Here is a 16,711-nt window from a genome sequence, read left to right as displayed (position 1 = left end):
TTTTAAAAATTTACCATCGAAGTCATTTTTCCATGCACAATTTGTGGCGTTAAGTACATTCACAATGTTGTCCGACTGTCATTAACACCCATATCAGACACTTTCTATCATCCCAAACACTAACTCTGTACTCATTAAATGACAAACTACCCTTTCTCCCAATCTGGGTAATCTGTATTTTAGTTTCTGTCTCCTATGAATTTGTATATTCTTGCTAATTCATGTATGAATGTAAGTGGAACCATACAGTAGTTGTCCTTTTGTATTTTGCTTCTTTCACTTAGCATAATAGTTTTAAAGTTCATCCATGTTGTAAAGTGTATCCAAATTTTATTCCCTTTTTTAAAAAAATATATTTCTTTATTGATTTCAGAGAGGAAGGAATAGGGAGAGATAGAAACATCAATGATATGAGAAAATCATTGATTGTCTGCCTCCTGCATGCCCCCTACTGGGGATCAAGCCCGCAACCCAGGCATGTGCCCTTGGCCAGAATCGAACCTGGGACCCTTCAGTCCACAGGCCGACGCTCTATCCATTGAGCCAAACCGGCTAGGGCTTTTATTCCCTTTTAAGGCTGAATAATTTCCACTGTATGGATCCTACCACATTTTTGTTTATCCATTCATCTTTTTTGTTGTTGTTAATCTATCCCTGAGGATATTTTTTTCCATTGATTTTTAGAGAGAGAGTGGAAGGGAGGGAGGAGAGACAGAGAGAGAAAAACATTGATGTAAGAGAGACACACCGATGGGTTGCCTCCCGCATGGCCCTGACCAGGGCAGGGCCATCATTGAGCCTCAACCAAGGTACATATTTGATGCTCTATCTACTGAACCAAACCAGCTAGGTCTCTCTCTCTCTCTCTCTCTCTCTCTCTCTCTCTCTCTCTCTCTCATAACATTTTCATGGCTGTGAAGTGGTGTCTTATTGTAGCTTTTTATGTGTACTTCCTTAGTGACTAAGGATGTTGAGCATCTTTTCATGTTCTTATGCACATTTTTAGAATTGTCTAAGACCATTGCCTGTTTTAAAATTCAGTTTTTATTGTTGAGTCATAGGAATTTATTATATATTCTCTATTAATCTCTTATCAAATATATAATTTACACAGTCTGTGGGTTGCCTTTGCACTCTCTAGATAGTGTCAGATGCACAGAAGATCTTAATTTCAACAAAGTTCATTTGCCTATTTTTTCTTTTATTGCCTAACATTGCTTCTCTTTTTTATATAGCTATGAGAATTGGCCATGGTTTTAACCTAGGTCTCTTATCTTCAGCTTCTGGTTTTCGTACTAGCTGTAGTTAAAATATGCAATCCCATCTTACATTTGTAGGGTGACTATTTTATATGATCTTATCTAGGAGACCTGGGGAGAGATGAAGAGAGATTAACTGTGTTCATTCTGACAGGGCAATATTAATGAAGTGACCCCTCGTAAATAGAAAGGAATGCAGAACAAAAATAAAACATATTTTGTATGGGGGTGATGATACATACTTTAAGATTTCTCTTATTTTTTTTCAAATTAGAAGTTACTTTTGTTCACAGGAATGTTAACTATGTAAGTCTACACTGATTCTTATTCTTCATAGATAGTCACTTTTTTTAATTAGAGAAAAAAATTTTAATATATATTTTCATTGATTTTACAGAGGAAGGGAGGGGGGGGAAGAGATAGAAACATCAATGATGAGAGAGAATCATCAATCACCTGCCTCCTGCATGCCCCTTATTGGGGATCGGGCTTGCAGCCCAGGCATGTGCCCCAACTGAGAATCCAATCTTGACCTCTTGAATCATGGGTGGACCCTCAACCACTGAGCCACACTGGCCGGGCCATAGATACTCACTTTTAATAATTTTGTATATATGAGTGTATTTTTTTTGTATTATGCCATTATATTACTTTAGAAAAATGGCTTAATATTCCCCTGCAAATATTTTTGTGGGTGTGTTAATCTTCATCTGAAGATTTTTTTTCCATTGATTTTTTTTAGAGAGAGTGGAAGAGAGGGAGAAGAAGAGAGAAAGAGATGAATGTGAGAGAGACACAGTGATTTGGTGCCCTAGGGCTGGAGATCGAGCCTGCAACCTAGGAATTGAACCCAAGACCCTTCTGTGCACAGGCCAGTGCTCTAACCACTGAGTACACCGGCTAGGGCTCTCTTGCAATTTTTTATTTTAAAGTAACACACCTTAATATGTCTTTGAAAGCTTTCCATATTTAGTTTATTTCTATTTTATATTCATGGTTCTTTAATGTTCTACAGTTGATTTAACTAATCTCTGACTGCTAAACGTTTGTCCTGTCTTCAGTTTTTGAGTTTTACAAACAGTGCTACAGTGAGTATCCTTGTAGATGTGTCTTTGTGCACTTAGGCAAGTGCCATTTCAGAAAATGTCTTATTTTTTCCCTGCAGATGTTGTGGACACAGATTCATAATTACCCAATGTTTAACCTCCTTATGGAAATTGACTCCTATATGTTTGCATGTGTGAATCAAACTGCTGTATATGAGGAGCTCGAAGATGAAACAAGAAGACTCTGTGATGTCAGACCTTTTCTTCCAGTTCTCAAATTAGTGACTAGAAGTTGTGACCCAGGAGAAAAATTAGACTCAAAAATTGGAGTCCTTATAGGAAAAGGTAATTAAAAATTTTTCTAATATGAGTTCTTAACATGTTTTTTGCGATATATACAGACATGTAGTAAGAATGATCTAAGACATTGCTTTGCAAAGTGTGGTGCACAGACCAATGATGGTCTGTAAATTGTTAGCAGTTACTGAGTCAGGTACAGAAATCATGAGTAAAAACGCCTCTAGCAATGTGATAATGCCACAATATCCAAGGGCTTAAGTTTTGTGTTTCTTTTTTGAGTGACTTATTTTTATTTTACAAAAATACTGTTTTTTTGACAGGTTGTAAAAAAAATATGTTCTTTTGCCTCAGATAGTTTGAGAAGCCCTTTCCTAAGAGATACTGAACTGCCCCTACAGTATGAACATAATTTTTAAAATATATTTTTATTGGTTCTTTTTTAAAAAATTATCTTTATTGTTAAAAGTATTATAGATGTCCCCCTTTACCCCCATTGGACCCCCCCCCCCCAATCCTGGCCCTACTCCCCCATGAATATAATTTATATACAATTCTCTATGCCAACCAAGACTTTAAGCTGATAAGTTTCCATAAGTAACCCATATTATTGACAAAGTTTACTCCATAACTAAAATTATCTTTAAGAAGTTAATTTTGTAGTGAGTCAAGATACAGCATGTCTGTAGTATTCTTTGCAAATTAATTTCAGGGATAATTGTTAGTAACAAAGTAAAAAACAAGCAGGAGTCTCTCCTCTGTAGTAATCTCAGAGACCAGTGTTTACTATCAATATCTTCCTGCCTTAGACAGGATACTGACGTGAAGTGAGTACTGTAAGGGTTATTGAAGAAGAGACTTAGAAGTTTAAATACAAAACCAGAAAATCCACTGGAGATTTTTGGATCTGAATTGGCTACCTATATTAATCAAATTTACTATCAGAGTATAGTATAGTACCATCCCCTTTATGATAGTATCTTTAATATAGTACCATCCCAAGAACCATCCCATTTAAAATAGTTTCTTTGATCTTGACCTAAGGTAATTCAGGGAGCCAGTAATTACACCGTGAGGCTGAACTCTTCCCTTTGAGTACTTAGAACACAACCCTGTTGATTTGCTAATGGCACCCTGTTCTTTAAAATGTTTGATTACTTCAGAGGATAGCTGGTTAGCTTCTGGCAATAATTTCCCCTCCATTAAATAGATGTCTAATTACATACCATACAGATTTTTTTCTTGTATATTAATAGACTTTGTAGAAAGCATTCTTTTCCATTTTCTCCAAATGATCCAAAGATTTTTATAGGTTATTAATTTTCTCCATTAGAAAAAGTTTTTCTTTCACTTGAGTTGAAGAATATATGGAAAAGTAGAAAGAATTAAAAATCTCATAATCTTTTATCCTCTAGGATAAGACTATCTACCCAATTGATAATATTGTGATGTATCTAAAACATTTGGTAATCCAAAAGGGTAGCACCACAGAGATAGCTTACTTTCTTCAGAATATAGGTATCTTTTAAAATTTTACCATCTTTTCAACCCTTTAGATCACTGTATTCCCTTCTGGTCTTGCTTTATAAAACAAAGGATTCATTAGCTACCATAACCTCTACCCAAGCTTGCCAAATTTAGTAAATAAAAATATAGACGATCCAAATATTATATAGAATATACTTATGCTAAAAAAACTATTCATTGTTTACCTAAAATTGAAATAGAATTGGGCATGCAATTTTTATTTGGCATTCTAACTTTACCTTACTACAGCACAGGGAATATATGTATATTAGAATTGAATTTCTCTTTCTATAAGCAAGGTATTATATTTTACTCAGAATCATAAAGCTTATTGTATTATTTTATTTTGCAGAGTTCCTTACAGTTTAAAAGATCAGCATGTAAGAAATGTTTTACTGTGTTAAGTTAAACAGTTTATAAACTCTTAACTCTTCATAAATTGTACTTTAGATCTTCAGCATCTCTAGAAAAACTGGTATTTTGATCATATACACAAATTTAAATGTTAACATTCATTTAGGAAGTTAAATAAGTCTGTTTTAATGTTTTAGAATCATTTTCACTTTAAATACCTAACAAGTAAATTTTTGCAATTATTGTTTTGTATTTCATGACTACAACCGGGCTTGGTGAGGTCATGCCTCCTGGCAAAACAATAAACAATTATTTCAATTTAACTTCAGGAACAAGTTTGCTGCCGCCTCCTCCCCAAAGAAACAATAGAACCTTTACAGATATAACTGCCCAATGGGTCTAAAAATACCTTCTTTTAAATATGATGGGCCTGATTATTTTATTTTCTGTTTAATTCTGAATGATCATTTATAGAGCAGTTCAACCAGTGAGCCTCACCAGCTGGGCTACTTTTGGTATTTTACCTGGCTATTAATTGATTTTGTATATTTTCCTGCCCAGTTTTGTTTGCTTGATAAAAACCAATTATCTTGTATATTCTCTTACATTTTTTATATTCTCTTTAATTATTATTAGCTACTCAAAATGACTACTTTAAAAAAATGTGTTTAGGTTTGCATGAATTTGATGCCTTGAAGGATCCTGAAGTGAATGAATTCCGAATAAAAATGCGTAAATTCAGTGAGGAAAAGATTCAGTCGCTTGTGGGATTGTCTTGGATGGACTGGCTAAAGCAGACATATCCACCAGAGCATGAATCATCCATCCTTGAAAACTTAGAAGATAAACTTTATGGGGGAAAGCTCATTGTGGCTGTGCATTTTGAAAATTGTCAGGTAATATAATATTATTTTAATACATGTTTTGTAATAAATCTGTGACTTTTACCTGAATACAGCTCCACCCTCAGAGAAGGCTTTTGCTTGCCTAGGAAACTTTTATAAAGAGCATTTTTTTATTTTTTATTTATATATTTTGATAGGTTTCAGAGAGGAAGGGAGAGTGAGAGAGAAACATCAATGATAAGAGAGAATCATTGATCGGTTGCCTCCTGCACGCCCCACTCTGAGGATCCAGCCTGCAACCTGGGCATGTGCCCTGACTGGAAGGCTAAGTTGACTTCCACATGTGCAATACATATAAAGCTTGTGCTGGCGCCAGTCGGACGCATGTGTTTCAATCTGTCACTGTCGATCGTAAATTTTGTTGACACTTCTATTATAGAGAAAGGGCGAATAGCGATAATAAAATATTTCTTCTAATTAATTTCCTTTCAATGTACACGAATCTGTGCACTGGGCCATTAGTGATCTAATAATCATAGTTTTCCAGGATAGCAGTTGGCTGCTATGAGAGAGAGTGAGCTTTCTTATATCTTCGATATATGATCATTTGGTGTGAAATTATAGATGGATTCAGGTATTATTAAATAATCTTTAATATCTCTACCTTTGGGATTTATGCATAGGTTTAATAATATTCCATCACAACTATATCTCATTTTTCACTAGTTAAATTTTCTGTTTCTTTTTATATGTTTATAAAATCAGACAAAAATTTTAAATTATCGTTCAATTAGTATAAAGTAAAAATCTCTTACTAGTGACTACAAATAACTCTTTTATTAATACAGACTAAAAACAGGGGTTTTGGGTCACTTTTTAAAAGAAGGATATTTACTGGAAAATGCATGTGATAAGCTAGCTACCTGAAGATAAATTTTTGTTAAATATTATTAAACTTTTAGTTAAATATTTATCTGACCTGTGGAAACTGTGGCACACTCTAAAGCGTAAGATGAATTGCAAATTATCAGAAATCTTAGCATATTTGGCATGGATACATCATATTTAGAAAACTGGAAGATTTACTGAAACACTAGATGTAAATAAAGGATGTACATATGTGAATATTATGTATGGCTATTTATAATGTAGTAATAAGTACAAATGTAAAGAGTGTTTTGTTTTTAGCACAAATGTTTAATTGTGGTGTGTTTTTTTTCTACCCCTCTCTATAGGATGTGTTTAGCTTTCAAGTATCTCCTAATATGAATCCTATAAAAATAAATGAACTAGCAATCCAAAAACGTTTGACTATTCATTGGAAAGAGGATGAAGTTAGCCCCTATGACTATGTGCTGCAAATCAGTGGGAGAGTAGAATACGTGTTTGGTGATCACCCACTAATCCAGTTCCAGGTATGAATATTAACTCTCAATTTACCAGAGGTGTGTGTGTGTGTGTGTGTGTGTGTGTGTGTGTGCATTTAACAATTTGACAATTTAAATTCCTGATATAAAAGTGTGTTAACTATAGTCAGCATTTGGAACCTACAGAAAATTATACTCAAATAATAACCACAATCCTACCTACCTCCAAGTTAACCATTGTTAACATTTTTGGCATGTTTTTGTCATTTTACTCAAAGTTACATGTATTTTTGGCATTATGTATGTATCTATAATGTTTTCATTCTGCTTTTTAAATTATTTCAGTGTCATAATTTCATACAGTACTTTAAATTTTTATATAATTTGTTATAGCTGCCCACTATTTCATCATATAAACAGTGATTTAGATATGAAATATTCTGGGGGAAGTAAAACAAAATATTTTCATTAAATGGCCACTAATTGAATTGTATAAAACTTACTTGCAATTATCTGTTAACTAGGTAAAGTAATATTAAAAATTTCCATTATGTATTATAAAACTTTTCAGTTTAAGCCTAATATTTATATGTGTAATTTCCCCTTTCCTCCACCCCTCCCCCATCTTTTTTGTGACTTCCATATGTGGTAGAAATTTTATAAGAATTAAATTTCACCATCCTCCAACATCTTTCCTTACCTTTCAGTTATTTATTACCATTTAGTCATGAATTCTCTGCTTATATGGAAGGCACTGAAGTGCCTCAGATTATTTTTGGAGTAAAGTGGAGTTTAAATAGGGTATGTGCGGTGCACTACCCCTCCCCCCACCATACGGTGTGCTATTTAAAGGATAGGATCCTAGCTTTGCCTTCAAGGAATTTGAGGTTTATTTTTTGAAATTACATTTGGAGACAAAAAGGTGATCATTATTATTAAGAACAATAAGCTGAGTGCCAAGTTAGATAAATAAATAACAAGATCTTAGAGTAATATGTGATCACTTCTATTTTTGTTTTGTATTAAGAAAGAGGAATACAGGCATGCCAAATATTAGTGATGTTTGTTTGAGAATAAGGGCCTGTGATTTATTAGAAGGAAATAGGGAATTTTACACCTTTGTTTTCAGATTTTTGGTGTGACCTTCAATTCTTGTGCTTTAGTAGGTAGGAAGTCTAACAGTGATTATAACTTCTTTGCACAGCTTTGAGAGCTGTGGCATTCTGATAGTAAGTGCTTGAACTCTAGCTCATAAGAGGAAGAAGGGAGATGTAAAGTGCTTGGTGGGAGCATAGAAGTATTGCCTTCTTCCCTTCATCTTTTGCCATATTTTAAGGAGCCTCTTGCTTCTTTAACTTAACACCTTTTTCTTAAGAGGAAGGCATACTGTTTTGCCAAAAACTAGAATTTGTTATTATAAAGAAAAATAAAGCCATGCATATGTTTTTGTACAAGGTCATATTGGAAAGAAAATATACAATGTCGGCAAAGGAATATGAAGGAAATGGAGTGATCCATCTTTCATAGTGAAAAGTTTTTTTTTTTTAATATATTTTATTGAGTTTTTACAGAGAGGAAGGGAGAGAGATAGAGAGTTAGAAACATCAATGTGAGAGAAACATTGATCAGCTGCCTCCTGCACATCTCCTACTGGGGATGTGCCCGCAACCCAGGTACATGCCCTTGACCGGAATCGAACCTGGGACCTTTCAGTCTGCAGGCCGACGCTCTATCCACTGAGCCAAACCGGTTTCGGCATCATAGTGAAAAGTTTTGAATGAATACATTTGTCATAATATCATGTAATTCCACTTATAGGCCATCCTGGAAATGTTTTTTATTTATTTCAAAAAATATATTTTTAGTGGTTCTACATTTAATACAATACACGGAATCACACTTTCTATTTGTACTAGAGGCCCAGTACACGGGGTTTGTTGGGGGGGCGCGGGGGAGGGCAGTTCCTCAGCCTGGCCTGCACTCTCTCACAATCCAGGACCCTTCAGGGGATTCCGACATCCAGTTTAGGGATCAGGCCTAAACTGGCAGTCGGACATCCCTCTCGCAATCTGGGACCTCTGGCTCCAAACTGCTCGCCCACCTGCCTGCCTGTCTGATTGCCCCTAACCACTCACCTGCCTGCCTCATCACCCCTAACCCCTCTGCCTGCCTGCCTGATTGCCCCTAACCACTTGCCTGCCTACCTACCTAATTGCCCCTAGCTGCTCGCCTGCCTCATCACTCCTAACCGCCTCGCAGCTTCGTCAGGAAGGATGTCTGGAATGACGTCCAGAAGGTCGTTTGGCTGTCCAGTCTATTAGCATATTACGCTTTTATTATTATAGATAAAGTTTTTCTTTTGAATAATACATTGGATTTCTATTCAGTTTGTTAGGAATTTTTGGTAATGTGAATAATCGCCCCCTTTTTTACATGCCTCTGGAGAGTCATCCTGGTTTCATGGAAATAAAACAAGAGCCTCAAGCTGGGAGGCCAATAATTTTTTTTTCTGGGAAACAGTAATGGTTGCCTGGAGCCCTGTGCTAAAACGGTACCAGGTCTACCTCAGGGATCCATAGGAAAGTGTGAGATGACTTAAGAAATGGCCACATGGGTCCTACATGCTAACCTTTCTTGACTGATTGGTGAAAGCTTGCACTGTGACATTAATCTATGGTGTTCATGTCCTGCCCTAGAAAGGTATGCCTATTGTCCAACTGTCAGGTATTAAGTGCAGAAAAGAGAAGATAAAACATCTAGACTGAGGCATGTATTTCAAGATTTAGCCAGTAAACAAAAAAAAAGTCAGGTGGATTTAAATTCAGGTCTTAAAGATACTAGATGCTTGCCATAACCGGTTTGGCTCAGTGGATAGAGCGTCGGCCTGCGGACTGAAGGGTCCCAGGTTTGATTCTGGTCAAGGGCATGTGCCTTGGTTGTGGGCACACCCCCAGTGGGAGGTGTGCAGGAGGCAGCTGATCGATGTTTCTCTCTCATCGATGTTTCTAACTCTCTATCTCTCTCCCTTCCTCTCTGTAGAATATCAATAAAATATATTTTAAAAAAAAGATACTAGATGTATAACTTAACTCTTCCAATTTTTGTTCTTTAATATATTAAGTGGTGGATAATTGCTCTTAGTGAGTTTTTATAAAGATTACCCATTCTATATAATAAAGAGGTAGTATGCAAATTAACCCTCATGCCCTCACAAGATGGCTGCCTACAACCTCACAGGGGGTTAGTGAGAGACAACCAAACGACTGAACAAGTAGGCTATGTGGGGCGACCAGGCCAGCAGGGGAGTTAGTGAGGGACGACCAAATGACTGAACAGGAGGCTGCATGGGGCAACCAGGCTGGTCGGGGAGTTAGTGAGGGACGACCAGATGATGGAACAGCAGGCTGCGTGGAGCGATCAGGCCAGTGCGGAAGCTGTGATCAGTGCACTCCCACAGGGGTAGTGCCGCTCAGCCAGAAGCCAGGCTCACAGCTGGCAAGCGCAGTGGTGGTGGCAGGAGCATCTCCCGCCTCCGCGGTAGTGCTAAGGACCCCAACGGGGCCCGGGTTGCGAGATGGCACAGGCCAGGCTGAGGGATGAACCCCCCATGCACAAATTTCATGCACCGGGCCTCTAGTAATGTATAAGAAGTGTCTAGCTCAGTTCTTATGTACTTAGATATTAGGTTAATGGTAGTATTTTTATGGTGTGACTTTATTTCTCATATTCTTGACATCAAATTGGTGAAGATATACTTTCATAGTCATTTTAATATAGTGTTGTTCAGCTTAATTTTATTCTTCTATTGGTTTAAGTATTTGCTTGAATATCCTTACCTATTATTTCTTGCCACTGTTAGTATATCCGGAACTGTGTAATGAACAGGACCTTGCCCCATTTTATACTTGTGGAATGTTGCAAGATCAAAAAGATGTATGAACAGGAAATGATTGCCATAGAAGCTGCCATAAATAGAAATTCATCTAACCTTCCCCTTCCTTTACCACCAAAGAAACGAATTATTTCTGTAAGTTTCATGTGTGAACTTTTGCCAACTCCAAAAGGCATGTGATTTTGTTAAGTTGTATATGTAAGTCTCCCCCCCCCTCTCCCTCCCCTCTCTCCCCCCTCTCTCTCTCACACACGCACACACTTTTTTTTCACTTCTCCTTCTGTGAAAATCAATATATACAAATCCCTTTCCATTTATAATAATTATCTGTTTAGTTACTGTTATTTTTTCTTTACTCAAGCTGCATATAAATGTAAATATGACATTTCTATTTCTGTTGTTCTTTTGGTGCCAAAGAAAAATGCCATTAAATTAGAGATATTTTTAAGATTAGAGCTGAACATAGGACTTGAGTAATTAGAGACATTATGGTAAAAAAGTTAGATGTGCAGAAATAGCTGATTTACTATTATATTTCATTTCTATCACCTTAGCTATGATAGTGTTGTGGTATAATTTGCCTGTCTTAATTGAATACTTTTAGACTTTTATTGTATCAAAAGAACAAATGTTTGTGTTCATGGGAACAGTTAACACTTTTTAAATAGTTATTTAGTCTTAACACATTGTATGAGTAAGATATTATCTATATATTAATTTAAATGGTAAATTCTTAGTTTTATTCAGAGCTTTTAAAACTATTTGTTTAGATATTTAGCTTAATGAATCTCTTAGCAATATTGGAATGCTGCTTGTGTTTTACCATGAGAGTTAAGTGCTACTGGTTATGATGCTTAATTTAACATGTGACTTTCAGTTGTTAGTTTAGAGGTCTATTTTCATTATTTTGCCAGTGGACATGAGAATTGATGAGATGATTTCATTGTTGGCATAAAATATTCATATCTTTAATTAAAATACCTTCTACTTATTTCATTCTTTTACAGCATGTTTGGGAAAATAACAACCCTTTCCAAATTGTCTTGGTTAAGGGAAATAAACTTAACACAGAAGAAACTGTAAAAGTGAGTACTTGCTAAGATTTGAATTTGTCATCTGCTCCATTATTTAAATAACTCACTGATATGCTCAATGAATGTCACGTTGGAAATTAAATTTTACTAACATTGGTCAGTTATACGAGGTAGAATATGGCAGTTTATTGTAAGACAAGAATTTTTGTTTTTAATTAAAAATGTTGTGTTTTTCTGTTTTAAACTATTCTTTAAATACTTGGAGATGTAACAGATAGATTGACATTTGACAGTATATTATATTTAAAAAATTGCTTTAGATCAGGGATATAGCAAATGAAATTTAGGTTGAAACTATAGGTTACATGTTTGTATGCAAGTTTACTCTTCTTTCTCAGCTTTGCTTAGAGCTGCACCCAGCCCTTTTTTTTTTCCCTTTAAACTTGCTGAGCACAAAAAATGTAATACCATTTCCTGGAAGAAAACAGATGACTACATTATAGACCACAAGTTGTTAACACATGGAGATTTATTGCACAGCCCCATACAATTAAGTGAAGATTTAACAAGGCATTTTGTCTCAAAGTATAAAGCATGCATTTTCCCCTATTTTGTTTGACAGGAAATTAAGTGAATAGTTTTTGTGATCCAAGAAAGAGATTCAGTTAGTTTGAGATGTTTGCTGGCATGACAATATATTCAGGAAGCACCTTGCCAAAGATTACCAGTAGCTTGCTTTTGTAAATGGACATTAAAGATTCTTTGGGTAGCTGTCATGAAAATAAGGGTGTTTCTTTTCTCATATATTCTTAGCTAGATTTGAATTTTTAATGAGTGTGTGTATGTCAATTAGCTTTTGTTTTCTATTTTAGTGGTAATTTTATTTTTTCCTTTAATTTAAAATTTTCTTATTAATTATTTTCCAATTGCAAAAGTTTAACATTATTGTAACAGGTAAAAAAATACAGACATGGTTAGAGAAAAAAGTTACTGATCTCTTTATCATCATATATAACCAGTGTTGTGAGTGACTTCCATATTTATGTAAATATATATACAGATAGTTTGGGGATTGAATAGTTTTTTATTGTGTTTATTTTGTTGATTGGTTGTTTTGTTAAAAAGGGATGATATTGTATGTATTATTCTGCAATTTGATTTATTTATTTTATAATACATCTTGGACTGTCATAAATAATCACTAAAGTTCCTTGGGTATTATATTTCTAATGGCAGAAATCATATATAGGCAAATCTATCCTCACGTCATATGGAGTATTATATATGTTTGTATAGTTTTGTTCCTTGATTTGTATGTATGGATGTGTAATTTACATTGTAAAAATGGGAATTCTTGCTCGTTCTTCCCATTTGTAGTTTATTGTATTTGTCTTCTGTGGGTAATTTATGTTATTTAATTCTTGTGTCGTTATTAAATTTTCTACGGTCTTCTATTTGATTTCTTCTGAGGAAGACCAAAGAAGCCTTCACTGCCTGCTTTATTTTTTTGAGTATAACATTTTATATGTCTTTGTCAGTGACATTTTATTTCCATAAGTTTTTGCCAACTTCCAACAGATATTTCAAGCTGAGTTGATTCTGTTGTTTGTGGTCATGCTCTAAGGAGTAATGGTCTTAATGACATGTAAAGTGTCTCCCAGGCCACTCTAGTTTGCTAGTCTCCTCTCACCAGCGCCCCCCCCCCTTTTTTTCCCCACTGGGGTTCTATTGTTGAATGTAAGTAAGTTAAGGCAATTATGGCATGATTTATTTTTGTAGATACACACCATTCTGTTTAATTGCTACACAAGTTAGGAGCTCCAGTAATGTTGAAAAGAAATCTGAAGAAGAAAAAGAAGGGGGTATACTGCTTTACTTCTTTTCGAACTTTTTCTGGCTAGAACCTTCAGTATATGATTTTAAATAGAAATGATGAGAGTAGCTGTATCTGTCAGGATTCTTCAGAGAAACAGAACCCGTAGTGTATGTGGTTGGGTCGGAGGAGGGGGTAGGGGAAGGGCATGCAGACATGCACATGCAGACACACATTTGTTTAAGGACTTAACTCGCATGATTATGAAGTTGGTTAAGTCCTGTAATCTGTAGGGTTAGAGGCAAACTGGAGACTCAGCTGAGAGTTTAATTCTAGTGTGAGTCCGAAGGCTTGAGAGCCAGGTGATGGTTTTGAGTAGTTCCTGTTGAAGGCTGGCAGGCTCAAGACCCAGGAAGAGCTGCTGTTTCAGTTCTGACGATAGGAGAAAAGCTGATAAATCACTCAGGCAGGAAGAATTCTTTCTTACTCTGGGGAGGGTCAGCTTTTATTTATTTATTTTTTCTATTTTATTTTTTAACAAATTGGATTAGGGCCACCCACTTTAGGAAGGGCAATCTACTTTACTCAGCCTACCATTTGAATGTTTATCTCATCTAAAATCCCCACAGGAACACCCAGAACATTTGGACACCCCAAGGCTTAATCTTAAAGGAAAGCATTCAGTCTTACAACTTTAAGTGTAATGTTAGCTGTACATTTTTCGAGATGCCCTTTATTCAAGAAATTCCCTTTCCTCCTACTCTGCTGAGAGTTTTTATCCTGAAAGAGATGAAAAGGGGTTGTACTTTGTCAAATGCTTTTTCTATATTTTCTGAGATGATTGTATGTTTTTTACATTTTAATCTGTTAATTTGATTGATCTTAAAAGGTTGAAACCAACTTTGCATTTCTGAAACATTCTCCACTTGGTGAAGATGTAGCTTATACATTTTTTTATTTGTTTTATTAATATTTTGTTATAGGTTTTTATGTCTATACTCAGGGAAAATATTGGTCTGCACTTTTCTTCACATGTAATGTCTTTGTCTGATTTTGGTATCACGATAATGTTAGCATTATGAATTGAGTTGAAAAGCCTTCTCCTCAATTTTCTGAACAAGATTATGTAGGATTGGTATTATTTCTTCTTTAAATATTTGATAGGATTTACTCCAAGCCATCTGAGCCTAGAGTTTTCATTGTAGGAAGGTTTTTCATTAGAAATTTAACTTCTTTAACGGATATGTAGATTTTCTTTTCTGTGTGTGTCAATTTTGGTAGTTCTTGTCTTTTGAATAATTTATTTTAAGTTGTTAAATTTATTAGCATTAAAGCTTCTCCCCCCTTCCCTCCTCCCCATCCCCTCTCTTCCCCTCACCTCTTCCCTCTCCACCTCCCCCCTTCTCGGCTTCCTTCCCCCATCCCCTCGACTCTCCCTGCCCTCACTAAAAAATATATATATAAATTTATTAGCATTAAGTTTATAGTAGCCCCTTAAATTGGTTTTCTGTTGCTGGGTAACAGATTACTGAAAATTTAGCAGCTTAAAGCAATATCTGTTTATTAGCTCACATTTCTATTGGTCAGTAGTCTGGGCATGGTGTGGCTGGGTTTTCTGCTTGTTCTCTTTACAAGGTGGAAATCCAGGTGGTAGGTGGGCTGCATTCCTTCCTGAAGGCTCTGGCAAAGAATCTGCTTCCAAGATGATTCAAGTTACTGGCCAAATTCAGTTCCTTGCAGTTGTAGGATTGAGGTTCTAGTTTTCTTGCTGGCTGTTGGCTGGGGATTACTCACAGTTAATAGAGGCCTCTATTCAGGTCCTGGCCATATGGCTGTCTCCATTTTAAAATCTAGAAATGGAGAATTTCTCAGGCCTCAAATCCTTCTCACCGTTTGAATCTATTGCAAGGATTTAAGGGCTCATGAACCAGGCCCCTAACAGATAATCTCCCTTCCTTAAAGCCAGCTATATCATAAAGTATAACCTAATCATGGGAGTGAGAAACTACATTATATTCACAGTTCCAGGTGATTCTCTGTAGTCTGTAATGAAAATACTAGCTGTTTAATGAGGATTCACTACCCTGCCTGGCTGGTACTTGAATGTCTTTCAACCCTGTGAGAGTGCTTAGAGTTCTGTAGCATTCAGCTTCTTTCATGGTCAGTCTCTTTTCAACCTGTGACATTTCGTTTTTCTGGTGCGCATCTTAATATGTACCAGAAGCCTAAACTCAGTACTGCCTAAATCTAGAAGATGGTGTTAATGCAGTCAGAAAGCATTCAAGAAGCCCTTATATTATCACTTATGTGGGAAAAGGATCTTCTAACTAGCAGAGAAAGTTCTCCCCATTTTACTCCTCCTTTTTTGTTTTCTGTTCTTTTCTCTGTTCTCATTTGCCCTAGTCTCTAAGAAGTCCTGTGGCAACAGCAACACCAAAGGGGACAGGCTTAAAATGCAGAGTTGAACCTTCCTTTTTGATTGGAGGAGTTGTAATCTCAAGAGAATGTGGTAAATCCTCATTGATTCCCCCCCCCCCCCTGTCCTTCCTGCTGTTTGGCATAGTTGCAGGAAGTGTGGGTGAATAAAGCCTCAGCTTTCTGGCTGGATGACAAGAAAAGGGGAGGCCTAACAACTAAAATATACTTGAATGATTGCAGACTGCGAGAGCTTGGGAAAGCAACCCCTTTAAATGTTTGTATGTTTATGCTTATATGTTTATTGCTAACACAGCTGTTCATTGTGGATCTGAGTCTTACTACCTACATAGTTTGAGAACTGAACAATCGCAGAAATCACTACCCAATTCTCAGACTGGTCCCTGTATGATGAACACACAGGACAAATTCAAATAATCCTGCAAAGAATTTGAAAACTGAACTGGTATTGGAACCACAACTCATTGAAGGCTTGTTGGAACTTGCAGCATGAACTTAATCATGATCTCCTAAAAGAAACATTAATTTTCTCTGTAGGATATAAATGAAACCCAGAGTAGTATAACATAATGATCAAAATGTCTTGTAGACATTTCAAAATTAATTGGCTTTTAAATAATCAGGAAAATCTAGCCTAGCCGGTGTGGTTCAGTGGTTGAGCATTGACCAATGAACCAGGAGGTCACAGTTTGATTCCCCTGTTAAGGCACATGCCCCAGTAAAAGACTCAATTCCCAGTAGGGAGTGTGCAGGAGGCAGAGGATCGATGATTCTCTCTCATCGATGTTTCTATCTCTCCCTCCACCTCCCTTTTCCTCTCTGAAGTCAATAAAAACATACT

At 36.1% G+C, this 16,711-nt stretch overlaps 1 protein-coding gene across 1 annotated transcript in view; it reads left to right on the top strand.

Moving 5' to 3' along the window:
- The window catches only part of PIK3CB (phosphatidylinositol-4,5-bisphosphate 3-kinase catalytic subunit beta), a 107,680-nt gene that overhangs the window by 31,181 nt on the left and 59,788 nt on the right, over window positions 1–16,711 (top strand). Inside the window, 5 exon segments of the mRNA XM_015561362.1 lie at window positions 2,425–2,650; window positions 5,156–5,379; window positions 6,564–6,743; window positions 10,555–10,722; window positions 11,595–11,672. Of these exon segments, the coding sequence (XP_015416848.1) occupies window positions 2,425–2,650; window positions 5,156–5,379; window positions 6,564–6,743; window positions 10,555–10,722; window positions 11,595–11,672 (876 nt within the window).

The sequence above is a fragment of the Myotis davidii genome, unplaced genomic scaffold (genome assembly GCF_000327345.1).
Source record: "Myotis davidii unplaced genomic scaffold, ASM32734v1 scaffold415, whole genome shotgun sequence".
Classification (NCBI taxonomy): Eukaryota; Metazoa; Chordata; class Mammalia; order Chiroptera; family Vespertilionidae; genus Myotis; species Myotis davidii.
The sequence above is the reverse complement of the archived record's forward strand: the minus strand, read 5'-3'. Positions and strand labels throughout refer to the sequence as shown.